Source organism: Pyxicephalus adspersus, chromosome 5, assembly GCF_032062135.1.
Source record: "Pyxicephalus adspersus chromosome 5, UCB_Pads_2.0, whole genome shotgun sequence".
Taxonomy (NCBI): Eukaryota; Metazoa; Chordata; class Amphibia; order Anura; family Pyxicephalidae; genus Pyxicephalus; species Pyxicephalus adspersus.
The window spans coordinates 24286106-24308253 of NC_092862.1; the positions used below are offsets into that span (position 1 = coordinate 24286106).

The window sequence follows — 22148 nt, forward strand, 5'->3', positions numbered from 1 at the left end:
AATGTATATAAATTTACAATGACAATGCGCCTGACTTATTCAAGCTCTTCAAAACTGGAGAAGATAGACTATCATGGGAAAACCTGGGTGATCCAACAAACCTGGAATGGATCTGCTCCAGTATTGAAAACATTTGCCAAATATTAGCAAATGATTTATAGAAACCCATTTGCTGGATAACTCAGGTTCACCCATGGTAGTCTTAGAGAGCTTTTATAAATCAGGCCCAGTGGCTACACCTATTTTTCTTTTCAAAATGGCAGAGTCATCCTTGTTCAGGGATCATCTAGGGTCAGTATATCCCTACTGGACTGAGATGTTTGCTCAGAGACGACACGGTAGTGTCCTGACATAGTAAATCTTGGTTCCTGTGTAGTCTGGTACACATCTGTATCTGCTGCAGCCTCTTGGCTTGTGGTTTGCTACAATTATTATTATTATTATTATTATTATTATTATTAATAAACAGGATTGATATAGCGCCAACATATTACACAGCACTGTACATCAAATAGGGGTTGCAAATGACAGACGAATACAGACACAGGAGGAGAGGACCCTGCCCCGAAGAGCTTACAATCTAGTAGGTGGGGGAATTTCACACACAAAAGGATGGGAGATATGTAGAGGTGGGAAGTAGTGACGGTTTAAAAGACAGAAGAAGACGGGTAGACAAGTTTGAAAAAATGGGTTTAATATTACGATGCTACAATGTTGATTTCTGTTCACTACAAAAGAATAGGAAATGTCTCCTCTTTCCTGCAGCAAAATATTAAAATCATTATAGCCTAGGCAAAGTCACTTTACATTATTAATGACTTTTGTAATGCGGAAAGGTTCATGTTTGTAATTGTAATGTTGCTGTGTATTGGGACATGGTCAGGAATTCATTCAGTACACTTCTAATAAGTAGTTAGGAGTTTAAGTAATTAAATGCTCATTAACTCTGTTCAAATGAAACCAATAAAAAAATGCTCTTCAAGTCATTTTGGATATCATTGGTATTAAAAATGTACTTTCTATTTCAAAATGCAGGCACTGTGATATCTGATATAACAAATACTATGGGCTAGGGGGACAATCAACAAGCATGGTGATTCCTTACCTTCCTTTGTTCATTTATTGATTTTTGTCTTTCCGAGAACAATAATACATTTAATTTCCTTGTATACAACTGAGTTGGTTATATAATTGCTTTCTCATAGCACAATCTCTGGTAAATCTCCCTAAAGCTTCCCATACCCAATATTTTACCTCCTTTAGTTTGCCAAACCTATGAAATAAGAGGACCTTGCTATATGACCTTTACCCAATCAGACCGGCTCTTACATTACATGGCTGCTGGTAGAAGTTTGTACAATTATTGTAATGTAAGGACCTACCTAAACAATTGATTTAATTTGTAGTTGGTCATTCAGATCTAAAGAAGATTGTACAATGATAATGTGATCTGTACAGTCAGGTTTGGCATGTACTGTATATATGAACATGTGAATGTATTATATATTGGCGGTGCTCCATACTTACTTCTCCCCGGCTGCAGTGCTTTCTGGGACAAACAGACTGTATGTCATATTGGTGAACTGCGGAGGCCGTAAGCCAACCAAAATGGAGACAGAAGCATACGGGCTCTTTTTCCCATGTCTGTCAATCGCCTGCACTGTGAGAGCATATTCCTTATTCCAAGTCAATGGTAAACCAGTTGTAGTGATGACACCAGTCTCCCGATTAACCTCAAATTGCTGGTCAGAACCTAAAAGTCATAAATCAGAATCCTAATATTCATATACAATTTAACATGCATTTAGCAAGGTATTACAGAAAATAATAATGGTGTGCAAACCCATAGCATACAATCAGATGTCAATGCAATGTACCCAGATCTGGTAAAAAAAATTGCTTCTGATTGGCTTGTGAAAGTTACTGCACCCAGAAAGTTTTAAGTGATCTGTTACATTAAATAATACAATTTCTCATCTTCATTTTCATGTTTTAGTATGGTGGTGGAAACAGGAACTGATATAAGTAAAACCTTGGTGCCTAAGATCTTGAATTATATATTAGCAGCTAATTCACCCCAACCACATCCATGCCGAACCAAAAAAATAAATAAAATGTAAATGTACTCACTAGTTCTCAAATTTATGATCAGGCAGGTTCAAGTCTCATACCAGCCAAAACATATTTATATGGCATGGAAATTAGGTTATATTCTCTGCTGAATTTTTATTGTTATTGTTCCAGTTATAATTATTAAATAGTATTTATATAGTGCCAACAAATTACGCAGCGCTGTACAAAGTCCATAAGTATGTTTCTAACTATCCCTCTAAGTTTTATTTTTTTGGGGGAAACCAACTAACCTAATTGCATGTTTTTGGAATGTGGGAGAAAACCCACACAAACAAGATGAGGACCTGCAAACTCCATGCAGATAGTGTCCTGGCCAAGATTCAAACCTGGGAGCTAGCGCTGCAAAGGCCAGAGTGCTAACCACTGAGCCACCATGCTGCCCGGTTGCAGAGTCTGTCTATAAGAGGATGTTTCTCACCTTCCATAAGGTAGTATGATATCCCACCACCAGAGCTCTCATCGTTGTAGTAATGAGCTAAAAGCTGGTACACAAAAGTGCCTTTTGGTGCTTCAGGATCTACACGGGCCAGGTAAGGGAAGGGGTACATCGTCCACTCCAAACTCTCCTCTCTGGGCACAATGATGGTTATGTGACACAGGTACCAGTCACTGTCTGCAAATATAAGAACAAGAATATTCAGGGCCACTGTAATCACAAATCAGTATTGATAACAATAAAAAATGTGCTCCAAATCATGCTGAATATCTCCAGTTTCCAGCCACAATAAAGGCATTTTCCATTGGAATGCATACAATGGCATTTGATTAAAATACACAGAATTTGACATAAAAAGTCAGGGGTTGTACCTCCTTGGCCTGTAGTTCAAATGCACTTGTTGTGTTGAATGAAAGATCGTGCAATGGAAAGTCAATAAAATGCAGCTTTTGATTGGCCACATGTACAGCTCAACTTAATAGCATTTTGCTGAATTACGCCTGACGTGTTCCAAATGAATATCAATATGATCCCTTACAGGAGATGGCATTGTTAAGTTAGCCTTCATTTTCAAAATCCTATGATGAACTGGGGAGGTGCAGATAACTTATCCATGTTACAACATGTAATTAAACATCAAAAAATAAAATGGCACCTCTAAAAAATATATGATTTTTTACTGGGCCACTTGAAACTGAGGGGTTATTGTAAAAGGCCTTTCCTCAGAAATTGAACACACTGGATAGTCATATTGTATATTTTAAATAAAGGATTTGAGTATTGGCTTTGCAAATTACACTCCTATATGTTTATATCTATTTAATATCAATTCTCCAAGATTTTGGATTCCATTAGGTGCTCACAGGTTCCCACTGGGTGTTTGAAGCTGAAGCCTCTACCAATGGTTACAAGGGACTCTTTACATCCGAACCCTTCTTTCCCCAAAATCTACAGCCTAGGCAGATTAATCAACTTTGTAACTAATATGCAAAGTTTTCCTTCTTGCCAAAAGTCAACAGCCATGAACATGCCATGCCAAGAACATATGCCCTCTGCCCTGCAGAAAGACCATGCCATATAGGAGTAGCCTGCCATCACCTCCCCCTACCTTATGCAGCCATCACAATGGGGGAGACGTGGAAACCTAAAGGACTGACTTGAGCTTTTTTCTCTCATGTGCACTAAAGAATTGTTTATAAGCTGAATAACTGATGTTTGACTGAGTTTCTGCAATCATTGGCAAATACAAAGTATAGCCTGATCGCTTTGGCACCATTACAAGTAAATTCAGACATAAAGCAGGTGCTTGGTGAAAAAGTTTATTTCATCTGATATTACTTTGTTTCTATATGTTAAATATGTTTGTTTGCCTCTATATATACTATATATGGTATCCAAAATTGAGAACCATAAATAAGGGCAAATATAATGAATAACCAATAAATCTGAAAAGTCTGTATGTTCAGAATTTATATTTTTATTGCCATGAATGCCGTGAACTTTTACAGTGTAATAACAATAACAAAATTAGTAGAATTTACAGTCTAATCCGATCAAAAATATGTCTTAATGAAACAACAGGCACAGGTATGATAACAAAATCAAAGACAATAAACGTGATACAATCAGTGCTATTATTATTATTACTATTATTATTAATAAACAGGATTTATATATCGCCAACATATTATGCAGCTCTGTACATTAAATAGGGATTGCAAATGACAGACTAATACAGACAGTGATACAGGAGGAGAGGACCCTGTCCCGAAGATCTTACAATCTGGTAATCAGTGCTAGTGGTATAATCCACATTGGATTAACAGCGTGCCCTATAAACCATAATAGAACAATTAACAATGACATTATTGTAATACATATAGAGAAAGCATAGGTACCCAATATTGTACAACTCAAGGTGTCCAACTATTGTTTCAGACATTATATGGTATGAAGTCCATAGCAAATGTACTATACCTAACTTTTGAGATCCAGAAAAGGAAAATCAGGAACGGCCTTGAAATAGCAAAATAAATGAATACAATTTATGTGTCGCAATCTAATTTTATGCACCAGACGCTTTTATTAACTGGCTGGAACGACCCTCCAAATCCTTTGATCAAGACTGATGAACAAAATGACAAACACATAGCTATTTCCTGGATACATTACATCCGCCATGAGCCCACCTGGACCACACAAGTAAAATTCTTGCTATTGTGTCTGGATTAGCAGTGCTTGGTCATGTATGAAAGGCACACTTGGTCTGTTTCTCATCCTTTCACAGTTTTAAGGCTATTGGACATGAACAGCCCTAACACTCTGATGCAGGAACCAGGGAAAGGAACTTTTAGCCTAGAACAGAAATCTGGCAGGGGGAAAAATTCTCAGGGACAATTGACTGGCCACATTGTTTGCAACTACAAAACAAATATATATATATATATACACATTTTTGAGGAGCTTCATATACATTTTTCATTTTTTATTGTTACCTAGGTCCCCATCCACAATTGGGGGACACCGAAGTTGGTTTAATTTGAAACTTGTGCCTGTTGTTTCTGATATGGTGGTCTCTCTGACCAACCCGATTTCTTAAGGATCATTATTGTTCACAAACTTCAAAAGGGTAGCTATATATCTCTACTCAATATACAGAAGAGTTTTAATGTATTCCTTATATATGATTTTGAATGTATAGGTCCTATACATTCTTTCCTTTTATTTGAATTTAAAGCTTACTGTGAAAAAAGAGGAAAGAAGAGAGTTTCATTCTGCGAAACGCGTCGAGATATAGTGAATATCTACCAGTATTTGTTTTAAATTAAGACAATTATGCCTATGCTTCTTGTGGACTTATAACTTTCTTTATGAACTCTCTTTCCTAATTATGCAAAAAAAATGTAACAAATAGTTTAGAATAAAGAATTTTAATGTTTTACCTGACACTAGAACCACTGAAACTCCCTACTTTTTATTTGCTCCCTTTCATGTTTGGTGGGCAATCATAAGGTCTTAGCTTGGGTGATTTTTTGTGTTCTCTTTTGGGAAGTGGTAGAAAATATTACATGAAATCATATTATATGGAGACATTTTATCAGTAAGCTATATAAGTATATATATATATATATTTATTTATTTTATGGATGGCAATATATGAAAGGTAGGAAATACGGACAATAGACCGGTAATAACTGTTATGGCATTTTTGAAAATGGCTATTTAGATAAAACACATCAAGGAGCATCTGATCTGCTAGAAGATTCTAGTGACAGGAACACCTTGAGCGATATCACTGTTATTCTGGCATGTATTCTGGTTAGACTAAACACTGACATTTGATTCATTTTAATGTTTATTATTCTCAAGTATCAGTGACATATGGAGATTCCTTGGAGAAAAGAAGCCAACAAAGCAACTGGATAGGGAAAATGAGCCCTCTCTCCCTCCCATTCATTTAGGAATGGCTTCTTCTTTTCACCACCGGGGTCCATGGATTAGTCAGATGCAGGAGTTTAATATGGGACATTTTCAAGAACTGCTTAATCCCTTAAGCATGGCCGATTTTCTGTTTAGAGTGACCACCAAAGCCTTTCCATGTTTCACTGGCTGGATTTTCCTGGCAATGGACCTTATTGAAGCAATAATTAAAAGTAAGCCTTAGTGATTGCATGTGAACAAAGTCACCTCTAGATGTTTATTCATGTGCATAGGTTCACAAAGGAGTTTTTCAGGGCCTCTATTGCATCTGGGTTGGGGGGGAACTTGGCATTCCTGACATCATTTTAAACCACTTCACCTCGTCATTAAAACGATTTCATCCCCCGCGGAGTAATTTAGCTTCTCATAGACTGGTTAATGTGGTGTAAGTGGCTGATAATATATTTCAACATATTTGTTGGCGTGTTCCCACAAAACACAAGGAACACATACAACTTAGAAACAAGTGTAAAAATGTAATAACGTACTAGCAAAATTGAGGAAAATGAAAGGCTCTGTTGAATGAGACAGTTGAGAAATATTTTGTGCATGCAGTTGCATTGTGGTGGAGTTGCAGTGTGGTTCCTGGAAGGACATGTCATTTCCGCACATGCAATTGCTTTTTCTTTCCTGAAGTAAGAACCGCAAATGCAAGTGCAACATGTGCAAGAAGCACAAAGCAGCAGTTTTCTATGCACCTGGGGCTGACTTATCATTCGGTTTGCAACAGCATGAGTAAAAGCTGCAACTACCTATATTAGCTTTCCAACAAAAGCAATAATTCAAATGCTCAATGAAATATTTGGTACAAAATAACAAATTTAAAAGTTCATATTGCATAAAGGTTTATATATATCCACCCAAAAAGAGGTGGGACTGAGGAGGAAAGATGGTCAGAGGAACTTGAATCTAAAAGATGGACAGTACTACCAAATCAAAACCAAAGCAAATAAATACTTAGCTTTCCCATGACACCAGAGATCTTTCTGTAATGTCATGGAAGACAAAGAGAAGAAATACTGAACACTATGTGGGACCCAGGAGATTGATAGACCTGGAAAATTTGGATTGCCCTTTACAAAGCAGCATTCTGGCATTATGGGAAAAGTAAATATTCACTTCATTTCCAGGTATGGCTATGGTTGAGTTATTAATGACAGGGTCACTTTTGAGGATTTAAAAAGAGCAGCTATTCTGTTCCTAGTCCTATTTGCTGAACATAAACACTTCAATGCAAGTTTCAGTAAGGGGGCCATTATTAACATCACCGGCACATCTAAATAAAACAAATTCTGGGTTTGGTCATGCTGATTTTCCTCTTTCCTGTTTATAAATCACATAGTTCCGAGGTGCAGGTCAGGTGACTGGCCCAACGTGAACTCCCCGGGGACGCCATGCAGATGTGACCATATTTGTAAAATGTACTTGTTCAGACCGTCACCTCCAGACTGAGCAAATGTAAACCAAGTCCAAGACATAAATGGCTTGTGGCTAATTGCTAAATATTATTTATATTCAGTGCACCAAACAGCCACATTCCCTATTGTTATTGCTGGCGTGATGTAGAGGAGAGGAGTACAATATAGAGAACAGAGTCTTGGCAGCACAGGGGTATCGGATGCCAGATCTACATTAAAGGAGATTTAAATCCTGGATGAACTAACTGGATGACATTTAGTTGTCAAGAAACTGTGCATTGCATTATAAACAAATTTTACACAAGATATTGTTTGCACTTTGCATTTCAGTGTTGCTGATCTCTTTCATCCATTTTTATGTTTTCATGCATTCCAACAATGACTGCACTTCATTACTTAGGAATGGTTACCTGATGGTGACAACCCTGGAATATAAATGTGTGATGTGTTGGCACTGCGGCTTTAGGTGACAATGCTGGAGCACAACTGGAAGAGTTTTCACCCCAATACAAGAAATTTTGTTATGGCCCTTAATGGGAGAATTACTGGGTATTTATTAAATGGAGCCGGGGGTTTAAAATAACTTTAGAAAATACATAACTATAAAGCTTTTGTGACATTTTTAATGATTTGATTGATATGTGATTGATAATATGATAATGACGATAGAAAATCATTACTTTATAATCAAGTTCTTCAAAATCACTAATCGTAACTGATTGTTAATATTATTGCACAGCATTTATATAGCGCCAACATATTACGCAGTGCTGTACAAAGTCCATAGTCATGTCACTAACTGTCCTTCAAAGGGGCTCACAATCTAATGTCCCTACCTATGTATGTTAATGTATGGTAATCTTTACTACAGTCTTGGCGAGAAGCCAGCTATCCTAACTGCATGTTTTTGGAATATGGTAGGAAACCGGAGTACACAGAGTAAACCCACACAAACAAGGGGAGAACCTGCAAACTCCATGCAGATAGTGTCCTGGCTGAGCCTCGAATCTGTGACCTAGAGCTGCAAAGGCCAGTATGCTAACCACTGAGCCACTGTGCTGCCCGTATGACAAATTGATCTGTTTTTCCTTGCAAAAGCTAAAGTTCAGTCCTCCATCTGACACTCTGAAAATGTCACATAGGTTGCGCTGCATTGATAACAAAAAGCCTGTAGAATAAAGAATAATAAAGTACACATGAGAACAAGTTGTGTCAATCTGTATTAGGACCTTATACAACCTGCATATACTCATAGGGGTCTATTTACAAGGCAGTGAATCTGACATTCACTGAAACATTCACTGGTGGAGAATTTTCCAGGTCTTGTGTTTTAGTGGCAGCAATTGATTCTCCACCAGGAAATGTTTCAGTGACTGAACGTCAGATTTGTATGTACTGCTTTATAAATAGACCCCATGGGGTATTTTGTGTGTATTTCACCCTCAAATACCAAACAAGATGCCATCATTATCCTTATAAAAGAAATAAGGTGGCTCCCTAATATTCATTTTTTTTAATTTTGCTGACAAGTGTATTCAGTACATTCTCTAATGCTTCTACATGCATAACAATGGATGCCTGTTAATAGTCACGCATGCCAGGAGGCTCTTGGGTGCTCCATCTGTGCATGCCCAAGATGATCAGGTAGCCTTTTGGTGAAAAAAGAAAAATTTGGCGATCTCACGCATGCGCAGTGAGATCGGCAAGTTTTTCTCCAACCCCATCCAGGTGCGAGATCGGGTGACGTAGGAAGAAGAACCAAGAAGAAGAGGCAAAATTGGTGCAGCCAATGCTGGGACGACGTGGGACACAATGGAAGTCACCTCCGGACCGATTGACTGTGCTCTGGGACTGAAGGTAAGTGATTTTTCTTTTGTTTTAGGCACTTTTCAGTTTAGTTCCTCTTTAGGTACTTTGTGTTGAACCCCATGGATTTTTGCTTTCTATAAAGTTGGAAAGGGTTAGGATATGTTGGGATTGGTAAGTGGGGTTCCCTACGCCATAGAGAATGAATGGGGGCAGCAGAGATTGGTTTAGTACCATACAGTGCTAGCCACCAGAAGCTGCAAGGGAATTCTTGTTCCCAGGTCTCAACACAGGATCCTTTCAGAATTGTGGCTGAAAACACACTTTTAGCCAATCCCAGCTGCCTAACTACTATGCAGTCACCTGCAGAATTTGACAGCCATTTTGTCATTGTGTTTAGGTTGATGTGCAGTTCTTCCAGAAAAGCAACCCATGGCCAAAAGTTACTTGTCACTTCCAGGGACTGCACTGCAATCCACCAAATCTGTATGTATGCGTGCGCAAAATGATTCCCAAATGCTCCATTCTGGTAAACAGAAGCATTTGGAAGAATGGTTAAAATACTGCAGTCAACCGCAAATCTGAAATGGTCTTGTGGTTCCTTTGTCACCAATGGAAAAATTCAACCTTCCATCGAAAGAAAGTAATAAAAATCCAAAGTTTGCAAATATTTCCCCAGGAATGGTAAAATGATAACTGCCCTAACATGAATCAACCGCAAATCTGAAATGGTCTTGTGGTTCCTTTATCACCAATTGAAAAATTTTGTCTGCTGCATCTCTAATTCAAGAAATAAATGCAAATTTCCCCAGCAGCATAACCTGATAGGGCTGCTGGATATAAATAGCTAAAGCTTTTCTTTCCTAGATTGGATCACTGGGGAAGCCATTTATATCCTACAAAGGTGAAGTGTTCTACCCCTGTGGAAGCCTGGATCCCAGCATAAAGCATTAAATATTCACATATATACACTCAATATCGCATTTGTTTTATCTACATTGGTATTTCTTTTTTCAGTTTTACATTTCATTTTTTTTTTACTTTACAAGGCTAATATACCAGGATGAGGATCAATGCTTCAATAACTGTTATAAGATTTTATAAGTCACTGAAGCATTGATCCTCGTACTCGTATATTAGCCTTGTAAGGTTTGCTTATTGAATACATATTAAAATAGTATATGACCTTTGAAATAAAAGATAATAAAATAAATTGGCGGCTGGCAACCCCACAGTTTTGTCTAATATCCTCCTTGTGTCGAACCCTCTGTACAATGCCCCATGGCCAGCACACAATGCAATCATTCCATGGCACACAAATAACTTAAAGGCAATACATTTCAGAACCTTTCATCTAACTGAAGGAATAAATAATAGTACATTTATGATGGTGTGATGTAAATTGATTCCATGCACTTAATGCTGTATAAAGTTCTCTGAACTTTTATTTACAGTTTCCTGTGCCTGCGTTTATTGCTGTCCCTATTATTCCTGAACACAAAGGTGACCCACATAACATTACCTGGGATTGGGGTCTTGTCAGCATCAGCACTTTTATGATCTAGCTCCATTTAATTCATACAAGATGATACTGGCTGTAAGCTGATCCAAATTTAATGGCCAGTCTGCCCACAAATGATACCCTGTTTCCCCAAAAAATAAGACCTACCCCAAAAATAAGCCCTAGCATGATTTTTCCATATTTTTGAGGATGCTCGAATTATAAACCCTACCCTGGAAAAAAGGCCTACCCTGAAAATAAGCTACTATATATATATAAATATATACAAGGTGTGCTCATTTAAGGAAAATGCTATTGCTAGACATGAGAAATTGGGGCCAATGGTTCTAAAGGAAATGGAGTCACAAAAAATTCAAGATGGAATTCAGGGTTTGTAGAGTTCGGATGATGTTCAAAGGAGATTATTACATGACTATATTTGAATACATTTTTTGTTCAGGAATAAATGTGGATTGCTGAAAAAAAAATAAGGCATCCACTGAAAATAAGCCCTAGTGCATTTTTTGGAGCAAAAATTAATATAAGACACTGTCTTGTTTTCGTGGGAAACGTGGTAGGCAGAGCTTGGTGAGCTCAGTGGCCCCTGGCTTCCTAATAATGTGTAGCTACTCCTTACAAATGTTCCTTTGGCTGAATGGATACAAATCTCCACATGCATACTTTAAATACTTGTGGAAAACACACAGAAGAGTGAGAGCTATTTTTGCAACAAGGTGGAGGGAAGCAACTCTATATCAATGGCCATGGTTTAAAAATGAGATGTCCATATAGATGTGCAAGTTAGGAACATACAGCATGCAAAAGCAGCCAGCCACAGAACTGCTTCCATAGGCTTAAATATAAACCAACCATATTCCACATACCAACCATAATGGTTCCAAAGTGGTTTGTAGTCCTGAAGGACAGAAGATGACCCATGATCATTCGTGACATGGTGGGAGAACAGCAACTGCACTGCAACTGTCTACTATTGCATTTCAGCAAACAGATAATGAATGCATGTCATTGCATGCATTATCTATTGTATGTTTTTTATTCAATTATAGCTACCTAAAACTATGGTGAGTATGGCATATACTTTTGTACAGTCTTCCTGCAGCGATGACAGCTCCAGGACCTTTCACCTCTGCGTCCTTGGAAGGCCCAATCCTAGGCACAGGCTCCACAGTGGACTTCATTAAATACAGCAATCCTTTCCAGTTACATTGGGCCTGATTTATTAAAGCTCTCCAAGGCTGGAGATGATACACTTTCATCAGTGAAGCTGGGTGATCCAGCACACTTGGAATGGATCTGGTATAGAATTAAAAACATTTGCTTACAAATAGCTAATGACTTTTAGGAAATCTATTCCATGTTTGCTGGATCACCCAGCTTTACTGATGAAAGTGTATCCTCTCCAGCCTTGGAGAGCTTTAATAAATCAGGGCCATCGTCTCTGGTGGCTGGCTCTATCTCTGCCATTCAGTGTAGAGCTTAAAAAAAGCCTCCAGGAGTCAGGGTCTTAGACATTTAGTACTACCTGCTGGTGAATTTTTGTTTTCTGAGTTAAAGGACCCTTTAAAATTTGCAGGCGTTTTCAACTTTCTGATCTTCTTCTATTAAAGCAGAGATAATCGTAACTAGTAAAAAATTGCAAGCAGGGAGGTTGGTAATTGCAGAACAGACAGGCCATATCACTTCTGCAAAAAAATACACCTGATGGCAAAGTTTTATTTGCACTTTCCTCTCACTGGTTTGCATCTTTTGCCATGCTGCCATGGCCAGGTCCTGGTTTTTTTTGGGATCATTATTATACACTGTGCTGCTCAGTGTACATTAAATAAAAGATTGTAAGCAGGCAGAAAGTGACATCGCCTGCCCTTTTCCGCAACAATGAACCCGTCTACTCACAATTATTTTATGTCTTAGCAGTATGTTCCGCTCTAACATACATACTATTGTTTATATAAAGTTTTTTTGTGTCCAGACTATTATTATTATTTAACCACAGACATGAGACTATTTACCTAATATTAACAAGCAGTAATGCAACCTTCTGTGACCTCTCAAGCTCCTTTTAATGTGAAGTTATTAATTCTCAGAGATCACATCAAAGACTGACAACTAGGCTTAGTCTCCACTTATTCTGACGTGCTTCAAACACAGGTGTCCGAAACACACTGACAAAGCTTTCCATGGAAAACAATAGGGAAATCCCTGTGGATGCTTTAGCTTTGATCTGCTTTATTTCAATACCATTGCCATGCTGGAATTGATGCAAAGAATCCTGATGCATTATAGAAAATGCAATGATTGCAGTGTGTGAAGCCGTTTCCAATGTGATCAAATGTATACCACAATTGTAGCATCATGCTGCCTGAAATCTTTGCAATCTAAGAATCCAGCTGGTGGCAGCTATGTAGCACAGATACAGATGGAGTGTATAGTGCATTGGGCAGATATACTAAATTTAAAGTTGAATGTACAGAAATTGTAAGGAGTATGGTAAATTTTAGAAGCACCTGTTGGTTGTTTATAATAGAAGACTGGTAAATTATCTGGATTTGGTTACAATATAAAATAATAAGGGAAGAGAAACAGTTTCAATTTTTTTTAATTGCAGCAGTACAGGTAAATGAATATGACCTAATGTAAACTTCTTGCAGTCTATGTAGAATAGGGCTGATATTTGGGAAGAGGTCGCAATACAAGTGAATCTTATCATGTGCCAACAGGAAACATGCTGATAGGAGGAATGAGAAGAGTTACAGAGAAGCAAGCTTATTAATATTCTGCTTTTGCTCTCATTATCCAATCACAGGCTGGGGTAGGTCCAGGATGAGTTGGGCTCAGAGAAAATATGTTGAATAATACTAGCTATAAAACTGAGGACATCTGGTGGGGGAATAGAAGTACTGCAGGGAGCTGAAAGTGACTATTGCGAAAAAAGCAACTTTCTTGTTTGATCTTTTAAAGAGTTATTCAGCAGTCCTGCTTTCATTCTCTCCACAATGGATCCATATACAGAGTTTAATACAGACTTGTTTTGGAGTGCTTTAACAACGCATATGTACATACAATAATATGCACGATCTGTCCTTTAAGTCAGGGGTCACCAACCTTTCCGACCTCATGGACCACTAAATTCATAATTTTAAATCCCACTGACCATAAATTTGATTTTTTTTTAAATGATAAATACATTTGTAAAATAATGATCTTCCTAATGGTGCTGACAAGGACTGTGGAGGTTCTGATTCATTGATCAGCTCACAGTTAAGTGAAGTATTTCTATTGTTACTATTATCATTAGTTGCATTATTTTTGGTGTTACTAAAGAAATGCAAAATATTTGTTTGCTTTTTCTCACTCATTATGGATTTATTTCATTTGAATCTAAGACCAAACAAGAAATGATAATTATCAAAGTCAAACCATTTTGTGCCAATAAATATGACAGTAAAGAAAATACACAGTAAGGTCATTCCTACCTAAAACAGCATCGGAGACATAAATAAAATAAAACAATTGGATGAGAATCTGTATTCGCAGATCGGGATGACTGTTGTAATGGTCGAAACAAGACTCGCCTCCCTTGTTTTTCTGTCTCTAGTACAGTTCGTGCATTTAGTGCAAGAATTTATTAGATTATTTTAGTTTTATTATTTCTCGGGGACCAGGGACCACTGGTTGGCGACCACAGCTAGTTCAATCACTAGACTATCAGGATAAAGATCATTATATTAGCCATGTGATTGTAATTTTCAAATCTGATTGCTGAAACTTTTTTCTTTTTCTGAAGATAACGATCCTTATCCTGGTTTAGTAAACTGAGCCTTTGTATTTTATATTAGGAGAGCACAATACACGCGTCCTATACACTCACATCACAGAATGGATCACAAATCTAATAACCTTGACCAGTGTTTTCTATGGACAAACCCACCCCGAGGGCACAATGGCTGTCAATACCCAGTCATTAGAGTTTGGGTCAGATACATCAGAGCACTCATAGACAGGACGGGGTAAGAGAAGAGAGAACGCTGACAAAGGAGAATACATTTAAATGACACTCCTTTTAAAACCTTTGCATGTTTACACAGCATATATTATTTATCTTCTGAAAACAGAGAATTAGTAGATGGCACTTGCAAATTGTTAAATTGTTATATTGTACAAATTGCCACCAATGTGAATGTGACCAGCGGCTTATAACCACTTAGATGGCACCTGAAGGAAGAACCCCATCAGTCTGATACCAGCGGACCCCTTGCTGAGATTAATGAATAGTTGGGAATAGCAGTTTTCTCATCCTGCCCTTCCAAATAAATTACCAGCAATGCTGCCACCTCCCTTTTCACCTGTCATGGCACAAGGATAAAGAGCAAACCTATTCCGTCCTGTTATCTGTTTTGTGGATACAATTTCGGGCTGTAAAGCTCCTTGCAAAACCATTAGTCTGAGCATTATTAATATTATTAGACAGGATTTATAGCGCCAACATATTACGCAGCGCTGTACATTAAATAGGGGTTGCAAATGACAGTCAGATACATACAGTGACCCAGGAGGAGGAGAGGATCCTGCCCCGAAGAGCTTACAATCTAGGAGGTGGGGGAAGTAACACACAATAGTAGGGGAGATAGCTCTAATCTTTGCACCCTGGTGGAGAAAAGGCTGATTTGTAATAGAATTATGGTCTTCCTTGTATTTGTAATAGAATTATCATACAGATATTGTATCTTTATGTATCTTTACATCCCCAGATCTTAATGAGCATTTTACCCTTACAGCACCAGCTGGCAAAGCTTTTGGTTTTTGGCCGGGGTTCAGCTTTAGGTCTGATACAAATGAGCAAATCTGATGCCAGTTTTTCTGATCAGTAAATTGATTGTTCAGAAACTGCAAAACACTGCACATATGTGTACAATATTCAGCTATGATTACTGATGTGATGTCACATTGTAATATTCTGTGTTTGTTGTGCAGAAGTAAAATAATATGTTGGCGCTATATAATCACTAATTATTATTAATGATAAAAAAGTACAAAATGACATCACAGCACAGAATCTTTTCATCAAGATTCACCCACATGTCATTGCATTACAGGTGTGGAAAATCAGTTGTTAACGGTCGGTTATAAATACAGTTTATTCCAGATCTGACCATTTTATCCAAAGTAAAAAAAATGTGTGTCCCTAATACAAAAAGATCCTCAGCTCAAAAATGACTTTATAATATATGAAGGAATATAGGCAGAAGGCGTATAGGAAGATTTTTGTTCGACTGATCTATATCGGGTAACATTGATAAATGATTTCCATGTCAGCAGCTCGCATACAGAACCCCCCAGACATGACATGATTGTTCCAATCGGGCTGGAAAATGAATCTACAGAACAACTGATGTCTGCTAAACCAACTCCAATGGGTCTACTTATGAAGCAGTGAATCTGACATTCACTGAAACACTTCCTGGTGGAGAACCTTTAGTAGTAGTAGTAGTTAATTCGCCACCAGGCAACTATTCAGTGAATGTCAGATTCACTGCTTTATAAATAGACTTCATAAATGTTCCAACACATAGATCAGCAATAGATTGTATTGTGTAATATTAGTGTATAACAATGTGAATTTATGGGAATTATCCTCCATTGGACATTACAGTCTCCCAATGGTGAGCCCACTGCTGATCACACACTCGCGTATCAATCTGATGAAAGATCTTTCTGGTATTCTAATACAATCATATAATATATTTTATTACTGATTTTTATTTCAATCAGGAACAATTAAAGCGATCAATTCTACAATAATCATTTTGGATCTTCACTGATTTCATCCAACACACTTTGGACCCTGCATGTGATCAGGATGATAATATTATAGCATGGCATGCAGAATTGTTGTCAGGATCAGATCTGACCCAGGTGCCATAGACAGGTCCTCTTACCTTGCTCCAGGTTGTGCACTTTCACTTGGATTTCTGTCTGTCCTCCCTGCAGCCTCTGGGCCAGGTAAAGCCTCCCCGATCCGCTCTCTATCCTCACCGGGGGCTCGGAGGGCCAGCTGATCTCAAACCATTTACCCCGATACCTCCTGTCCGGGACAGTGAAGATTGTCTCCCCGAGGGCGCCCCCTGCCGGTACCCGCACAGTGTAGGATGAAGACATGGATAGGGGCAGAATTGATCTGGTCGATCTGTATCGGTCAGTGAGTGGGGGAATGGAATGTAGGGAAGGAATTGATCTGGCATCACTGATGGGTCTGGATGGGGCAGTAGGGGGTGCAGTGGCCAGTAGTAAAGAAGTAGGGACAGGGGCAATAATAGGGGCAAGAGAGGATTGGGTGCGTGCTGTTGGATTAGGAGTCGTGGCACCACCCTGCATCGATGGAGAGATGTCATGTAGTGCTGTCTGCCTTTTGCCCCTCTTATTGCTCTTATCAGCACCAAGCAATGCCCCATCAGGGGGGTAGATCTGATCAGCACCAGGCAAGATCTGATCAGCACCAGGCAATGCCCCATCAGGGGGGCAGATGAGGGCTCCTAGATCTTGTTGAGAAGGAGGTTCAGCCTGGCATAGCATGCCAATCATCATGATGAGGGCAGCACTGCATATAACATTATTCCCTGGGTGCAGCATCTCTCCCAGGCACAGGACAGTCAGGGAGTTTGCTGGGATGGATCCTGATGAAGCTCCAGCAGATGACTGCTAGCAGCGCTCCCAGAGCGCACATGGGGATCTGAGGACACGCCCACCTGTTGAGGACACGCCCACCCTGCAAACACAGCCCTGGCAAGGAATGGAGCTGCCAGGATGACTGACCATATGCAATGCCATCCTGCAGGGTACCAATCAGATGCAATTCCATTCTCTACACCCCCTACTTTCCTGACTCATATCAATATATAGAGGGCATATAACAAGGCAATAATAAGACTGCCTAGGGCAACCAATCAGAAGCTGGCTTTATTGCTCCCCCATTCATTACATTCTAAAGGACAAGTACACAGCTTCAGGCTTCAATCAATAAAACAACACAGGGAAAATGCAAACTTACATACCTAGAAACCACAAATCTGCCTTGTATCTGTATGAAATAGCAGGAATAAATTACACATATGAAAATCTGCAGACAGAAGCAGCTGCACGGGAAGGGGGGGTGGTCATTTACTAAAGGAGTTTAATCTGTTCACTTGGGAAAGTTCATTCTTATTCTGCAAGATATATGAATAATGTGAAGCGCTGCTGATTTCAACCAACCAATCATATTCAAGCTATAATCATGCTTTTTACATTTCCTTGCAGGTGATTGGGTATTCTTTGCCCCATCTTTACCAAAATAAGTGTTTAATGTATGTAATGCATTTTCCAAATACTATTTTTCCAAACTTTTTGCTGCGATAAGCTGGTCAGGTGTGCTGCATGCAAATACACGGACATGGAATTTACTGGTATTGCTACCATTGATCATTGATGTGTAATCTGCAATCTGCAGGTTTGAGTTAGAGAAAAGACACTGCTGTATTCTTTATACATTCTATACCGATAACATTGGTGGGGGCATCTTTCTCTTTGAGCTTTCCACATATCACAAGTATTTGGATTGTGTAGAAAACAGACACTAGCAAGGGGAAGGCTTACAAACTCCATGCAGATAATGGTAAGATTTAAACCCACATGCCAGATCTGCAAAATAAAGCATTAGCTACTAAGCCAGCACACATGCACTTTCATAAACTGCTTTAAATAGATGCAATACCAATGCAATTATTTGTTTTAAGTGATCTGTTTCTATAAATAAATGAATAATATTTCCAATGAATGACGACATATGTCCAGCATACAGGAAAATCGGCAAATGAGCCCACGTTTATAAATCGCAGTATGCTATACACTAATGATTAATCATTTCCAGTGAAAAGTTAATGAAGTCAACACAGCACCATTCTATAGAGAGGGGCGGGGGATGAACAAGGGGCACCCCGCTGTGTCCCCCTCTATAGGAAAATATAGCAGTCATAGCACTCTGTTGTTCATTGATTACCAGGATGTATTAATGAATGACGTTTAGGGTTTACAGTACACGTTAGATTTCGAACAATTATGATCATGTGTGTACATTGGTAAACACTATATAACAGTTCCTCCAACAGTTCACATGGCTTACTGATGTGCAGTGCTGAATTCCAGGACAATGAGTTACTAATAACAGATAATAGCGGTCTATTCTTCTAGAGATCTGCCTGTATACAATGTACATAATAACCCACTGCTCAATTCTCTTCCATTAGCAGGAACTCAATATTTCTTATCAAAGAGAAATTAAATTCTCAGTTACCAAAAATAAGCTTATTATAAGGAATGCAAACAGCCCATTGCTGACAAATAGGATTATGAAGTTTAGTAATGTCAGGAAGGCAGAAATGATAAGGACACATTACAGGACATATTAGTGAAATAGAAGCAAGAATAGGCACATGGGAACCGAGATCTGATGATAAACCGGGGCCCAGTCACCGTGTCACTTCTAACAGGAGAATATCAGTGGCTGCAGGATGGCTCTGTCCTATGTCTATAATTTGCTGTGATTTCTTCTTACAGAATCCACAGTGCTCTGGACATCGAGTATCATAAAATAAAGATAAACTTCATTAAATGGAACTATGTGATAGTTAAAAAAAAAATCATATGTATATTTAAATGCATCCAGGTAAAAGCACCGGCATTGATTTAGTATCAACTGTAGAATTTAGCGCCATATGTTCACCTTGACTTTTTATGATGCAATAGTTTTTCTGAATGTTGGTTGATTACCCCTAAAGCACAAGGTTGAGAAGAGGCTGTAATTCAAAAAAAACTATTCCAACCTCCTCTTTTTCTGATTCATAAAAATCTGCTCAAGATGCTAGATGAAAAAATGAGGTTAGGTTAATTGGCTTCCATCCAAAATTGACCTTGGACTGTATTAATGGCATATGACTATGGTAGGGACATTAGATTGTGAGATCCTTTGAGGGATAGATAGTGACATGACTATGGACTTTGTACAGGGCTGTGTATTTACTCAGTACCCATAAACTGAAAACAAAGCTTTAGACAATTTAGTACATTTATTAAAAAGAAGAAACTGAAATATCACATTTACATAAGTGTTAAGATCCTTTATTTTGTACTTGATTGAAGCACCTTTGACAGAAATTACAGAACTGAATACTCAGGTGAATGTGATATTTCAGTCTTTTTTTTTCCTTTTTAATTCAATTACAAAATTGTCTAAAATTCTGTTTTCACTTTGTCATTATGGGGTACAGAGTCTAAATAATGAGGAAAAACTGAGTTTAAACAATTGTAGCATTAGGCTGCAACATAACAAAATTGAAATAAAAAGTGAAGGGGGTCTGAATACTTTCTGAATCCACTGTAAATGTAAAAGTAAATTAAAAAGTGTCAGTTTTATCTTGATGAGAATGAGTTTTCTGTAGAACCCATTGTAAGCTCTTCTAGGCAGGGTCCTCCTCCTTCTGTGTCAATGTTTGTATCTGTCTGTCATTTGCAACCCCTATTTATTGTACAGCAAAGTCTGTTTTATTGACATTACTTCTACAGATTTTAAAAATTCAGAAAAGCAAAATTCTAAGACATAAACTTTATCACCAGCAGCATTTCCCACGATACTCCTCTTTGAACTGCGTAACATACAGGATTCTAGCTTCACTTTGGCAGTGAACTTTGGCTTACAGACCAAAATACAATAAGTACACTTGTTATAAACATACAACGGCCATCCACACATACAACATGGAAAACCACACACACAAAAAAACAATACGACTGATATGACCCAATGGAGACGCCTTATTACAATGATTCAGTGCTTGTAACAAGGCAGAAAGATTCAATTCATCATAATACATAGAAGAACATAACACCGAACAGAAAAATCTTCTCAGTGCAGAAATCCAATGGTTTGCTGGGCTTATACAGGAAAGCAAGGGGAAGAGAAGTGATGTGGATTACTTTTATCCCACAGATCACTTACAAGGCTGTTCCTGCCTGGTTGTTAATAGTTCCTGTACTTTGCACATCATCAGCACACTTCCCAATATTCATTTGAGGGAGCTTATGCATCTTGTTTTAAAGTGCACCTGTCGCTTCACACAGTGAAGGCATCAATTTTGCATGACTGGACAGTAAAGAATATGCAGGAAACTAAGCAACTTCATAAATCTGTGACCTGAGCTTTTATTTGGAATAACCAACCAGTTAAATCATCAGGTCCAACAGCGGTTGTTCTTCTGCCCCTGCAATAGGTTGACTTGTGAGTGAGAAAAAGGTTGTTTTTTTATGTAATAGTTACTAGTAAATTAGAGAACATGCCACATTAGTCTTTTTGGAAATGATTGGCCCAATGGTAACTGCTTTGTGTCTAGGCAATGGGATAGTTTAAATAATACTACAGTGATTTGGGATATGTGAAGGTAAAAAGGCAATAGGCTATATGTGCTACTGGAGACTATGAGTAGCTACAGATAAAAGGAAAGGGAAATAAGGAGAATAACCCCTATATGCATAAGGATCGGAGGGCTTTCCACCTGGGAGCCTAAAAGGTAGAACCCCTTTGGAAAAAGAACTCTAGAAAACCAGACAATGTAAGAGGTAGAGTGAAGAGCAAATGGACAACCCATGGACAACAGAAATACTCAGCTGACTGGCTGTTAAGCTAACCCGAATATTTACCATCATTATTAAAAATGAGTCAGCAGTGGCAGTCTGCTGTATTTTTTCCATTTAAAAAATCACAGTTTTTATTTGTAATTCTTTCCAGTGAATTTTGTGATTTATTTTTTCCCCAAAGAATATGTAGAATTGGATCACTTTCCACTGGGGTCTCAAGTTGTATTTGCTTGCTCATTGATGTCAAAGAGCATTATCAGACTACTGCATGTGTAAACTATCTGAGCAGCGCCCCTTTAAGCTCCCAGTGACTAACAACATATAGAAGTACTCAAGCAAATAAATTTGAGTTTGTCAGAGTTGCACTGTCTAAGTTACCACTTTCCACTTCATCTGTACATAGGAAGGCAATAAAAAACAGATTTTAGGCAGTTATATACACTGTTATCAAATAGATATTTGTATGCATAACCAGACCAGTTCTGTTTTTATTTCTTTATATTTCAATATATTTTAAATATATTGAGGATATTAGCAGTATCTCAACCCAAATAAAATAGAATTTAGTGGTCCATGCACATACAATAGCATGGCAGTTTTATTACTAAACCAAAACAGATTTATTAGCCTCAAATCTACACCTAATATTTGCCAAAGCATTTTGGATATGGATTTCAACATTTACAGGCAT

At 38.2% G+C, this 22148-nt stretch overlaps 1 protein-coding gene across 1 annotated transcript in view; it reads right to left on the reverse strand.

Moving 5' to 3' along the window:
• LOC140330621 (neural-cadherin-like) overlaps positions 1 to 17257 on the reverse strand; it is a 54943-nt gene extending 37686 nt beyond the window's left edge. Inside the window, 3 exon segments of the mRNA XM_072410895.1 lie at positions 1528 to 1753; positions 2552 to 2746; positions 16732 to 17257. Coding sequence (XP_072266996.1) covers positions 1528 to 1753; positions 2552 to 2746; positions 16732 to 17167 — 857 coding nt within the window. The 5' untranslated portion in view covers positions 17168 to 17257.
• Positions 17258 to 22148: the final 4891 nt, after the last annotated feature.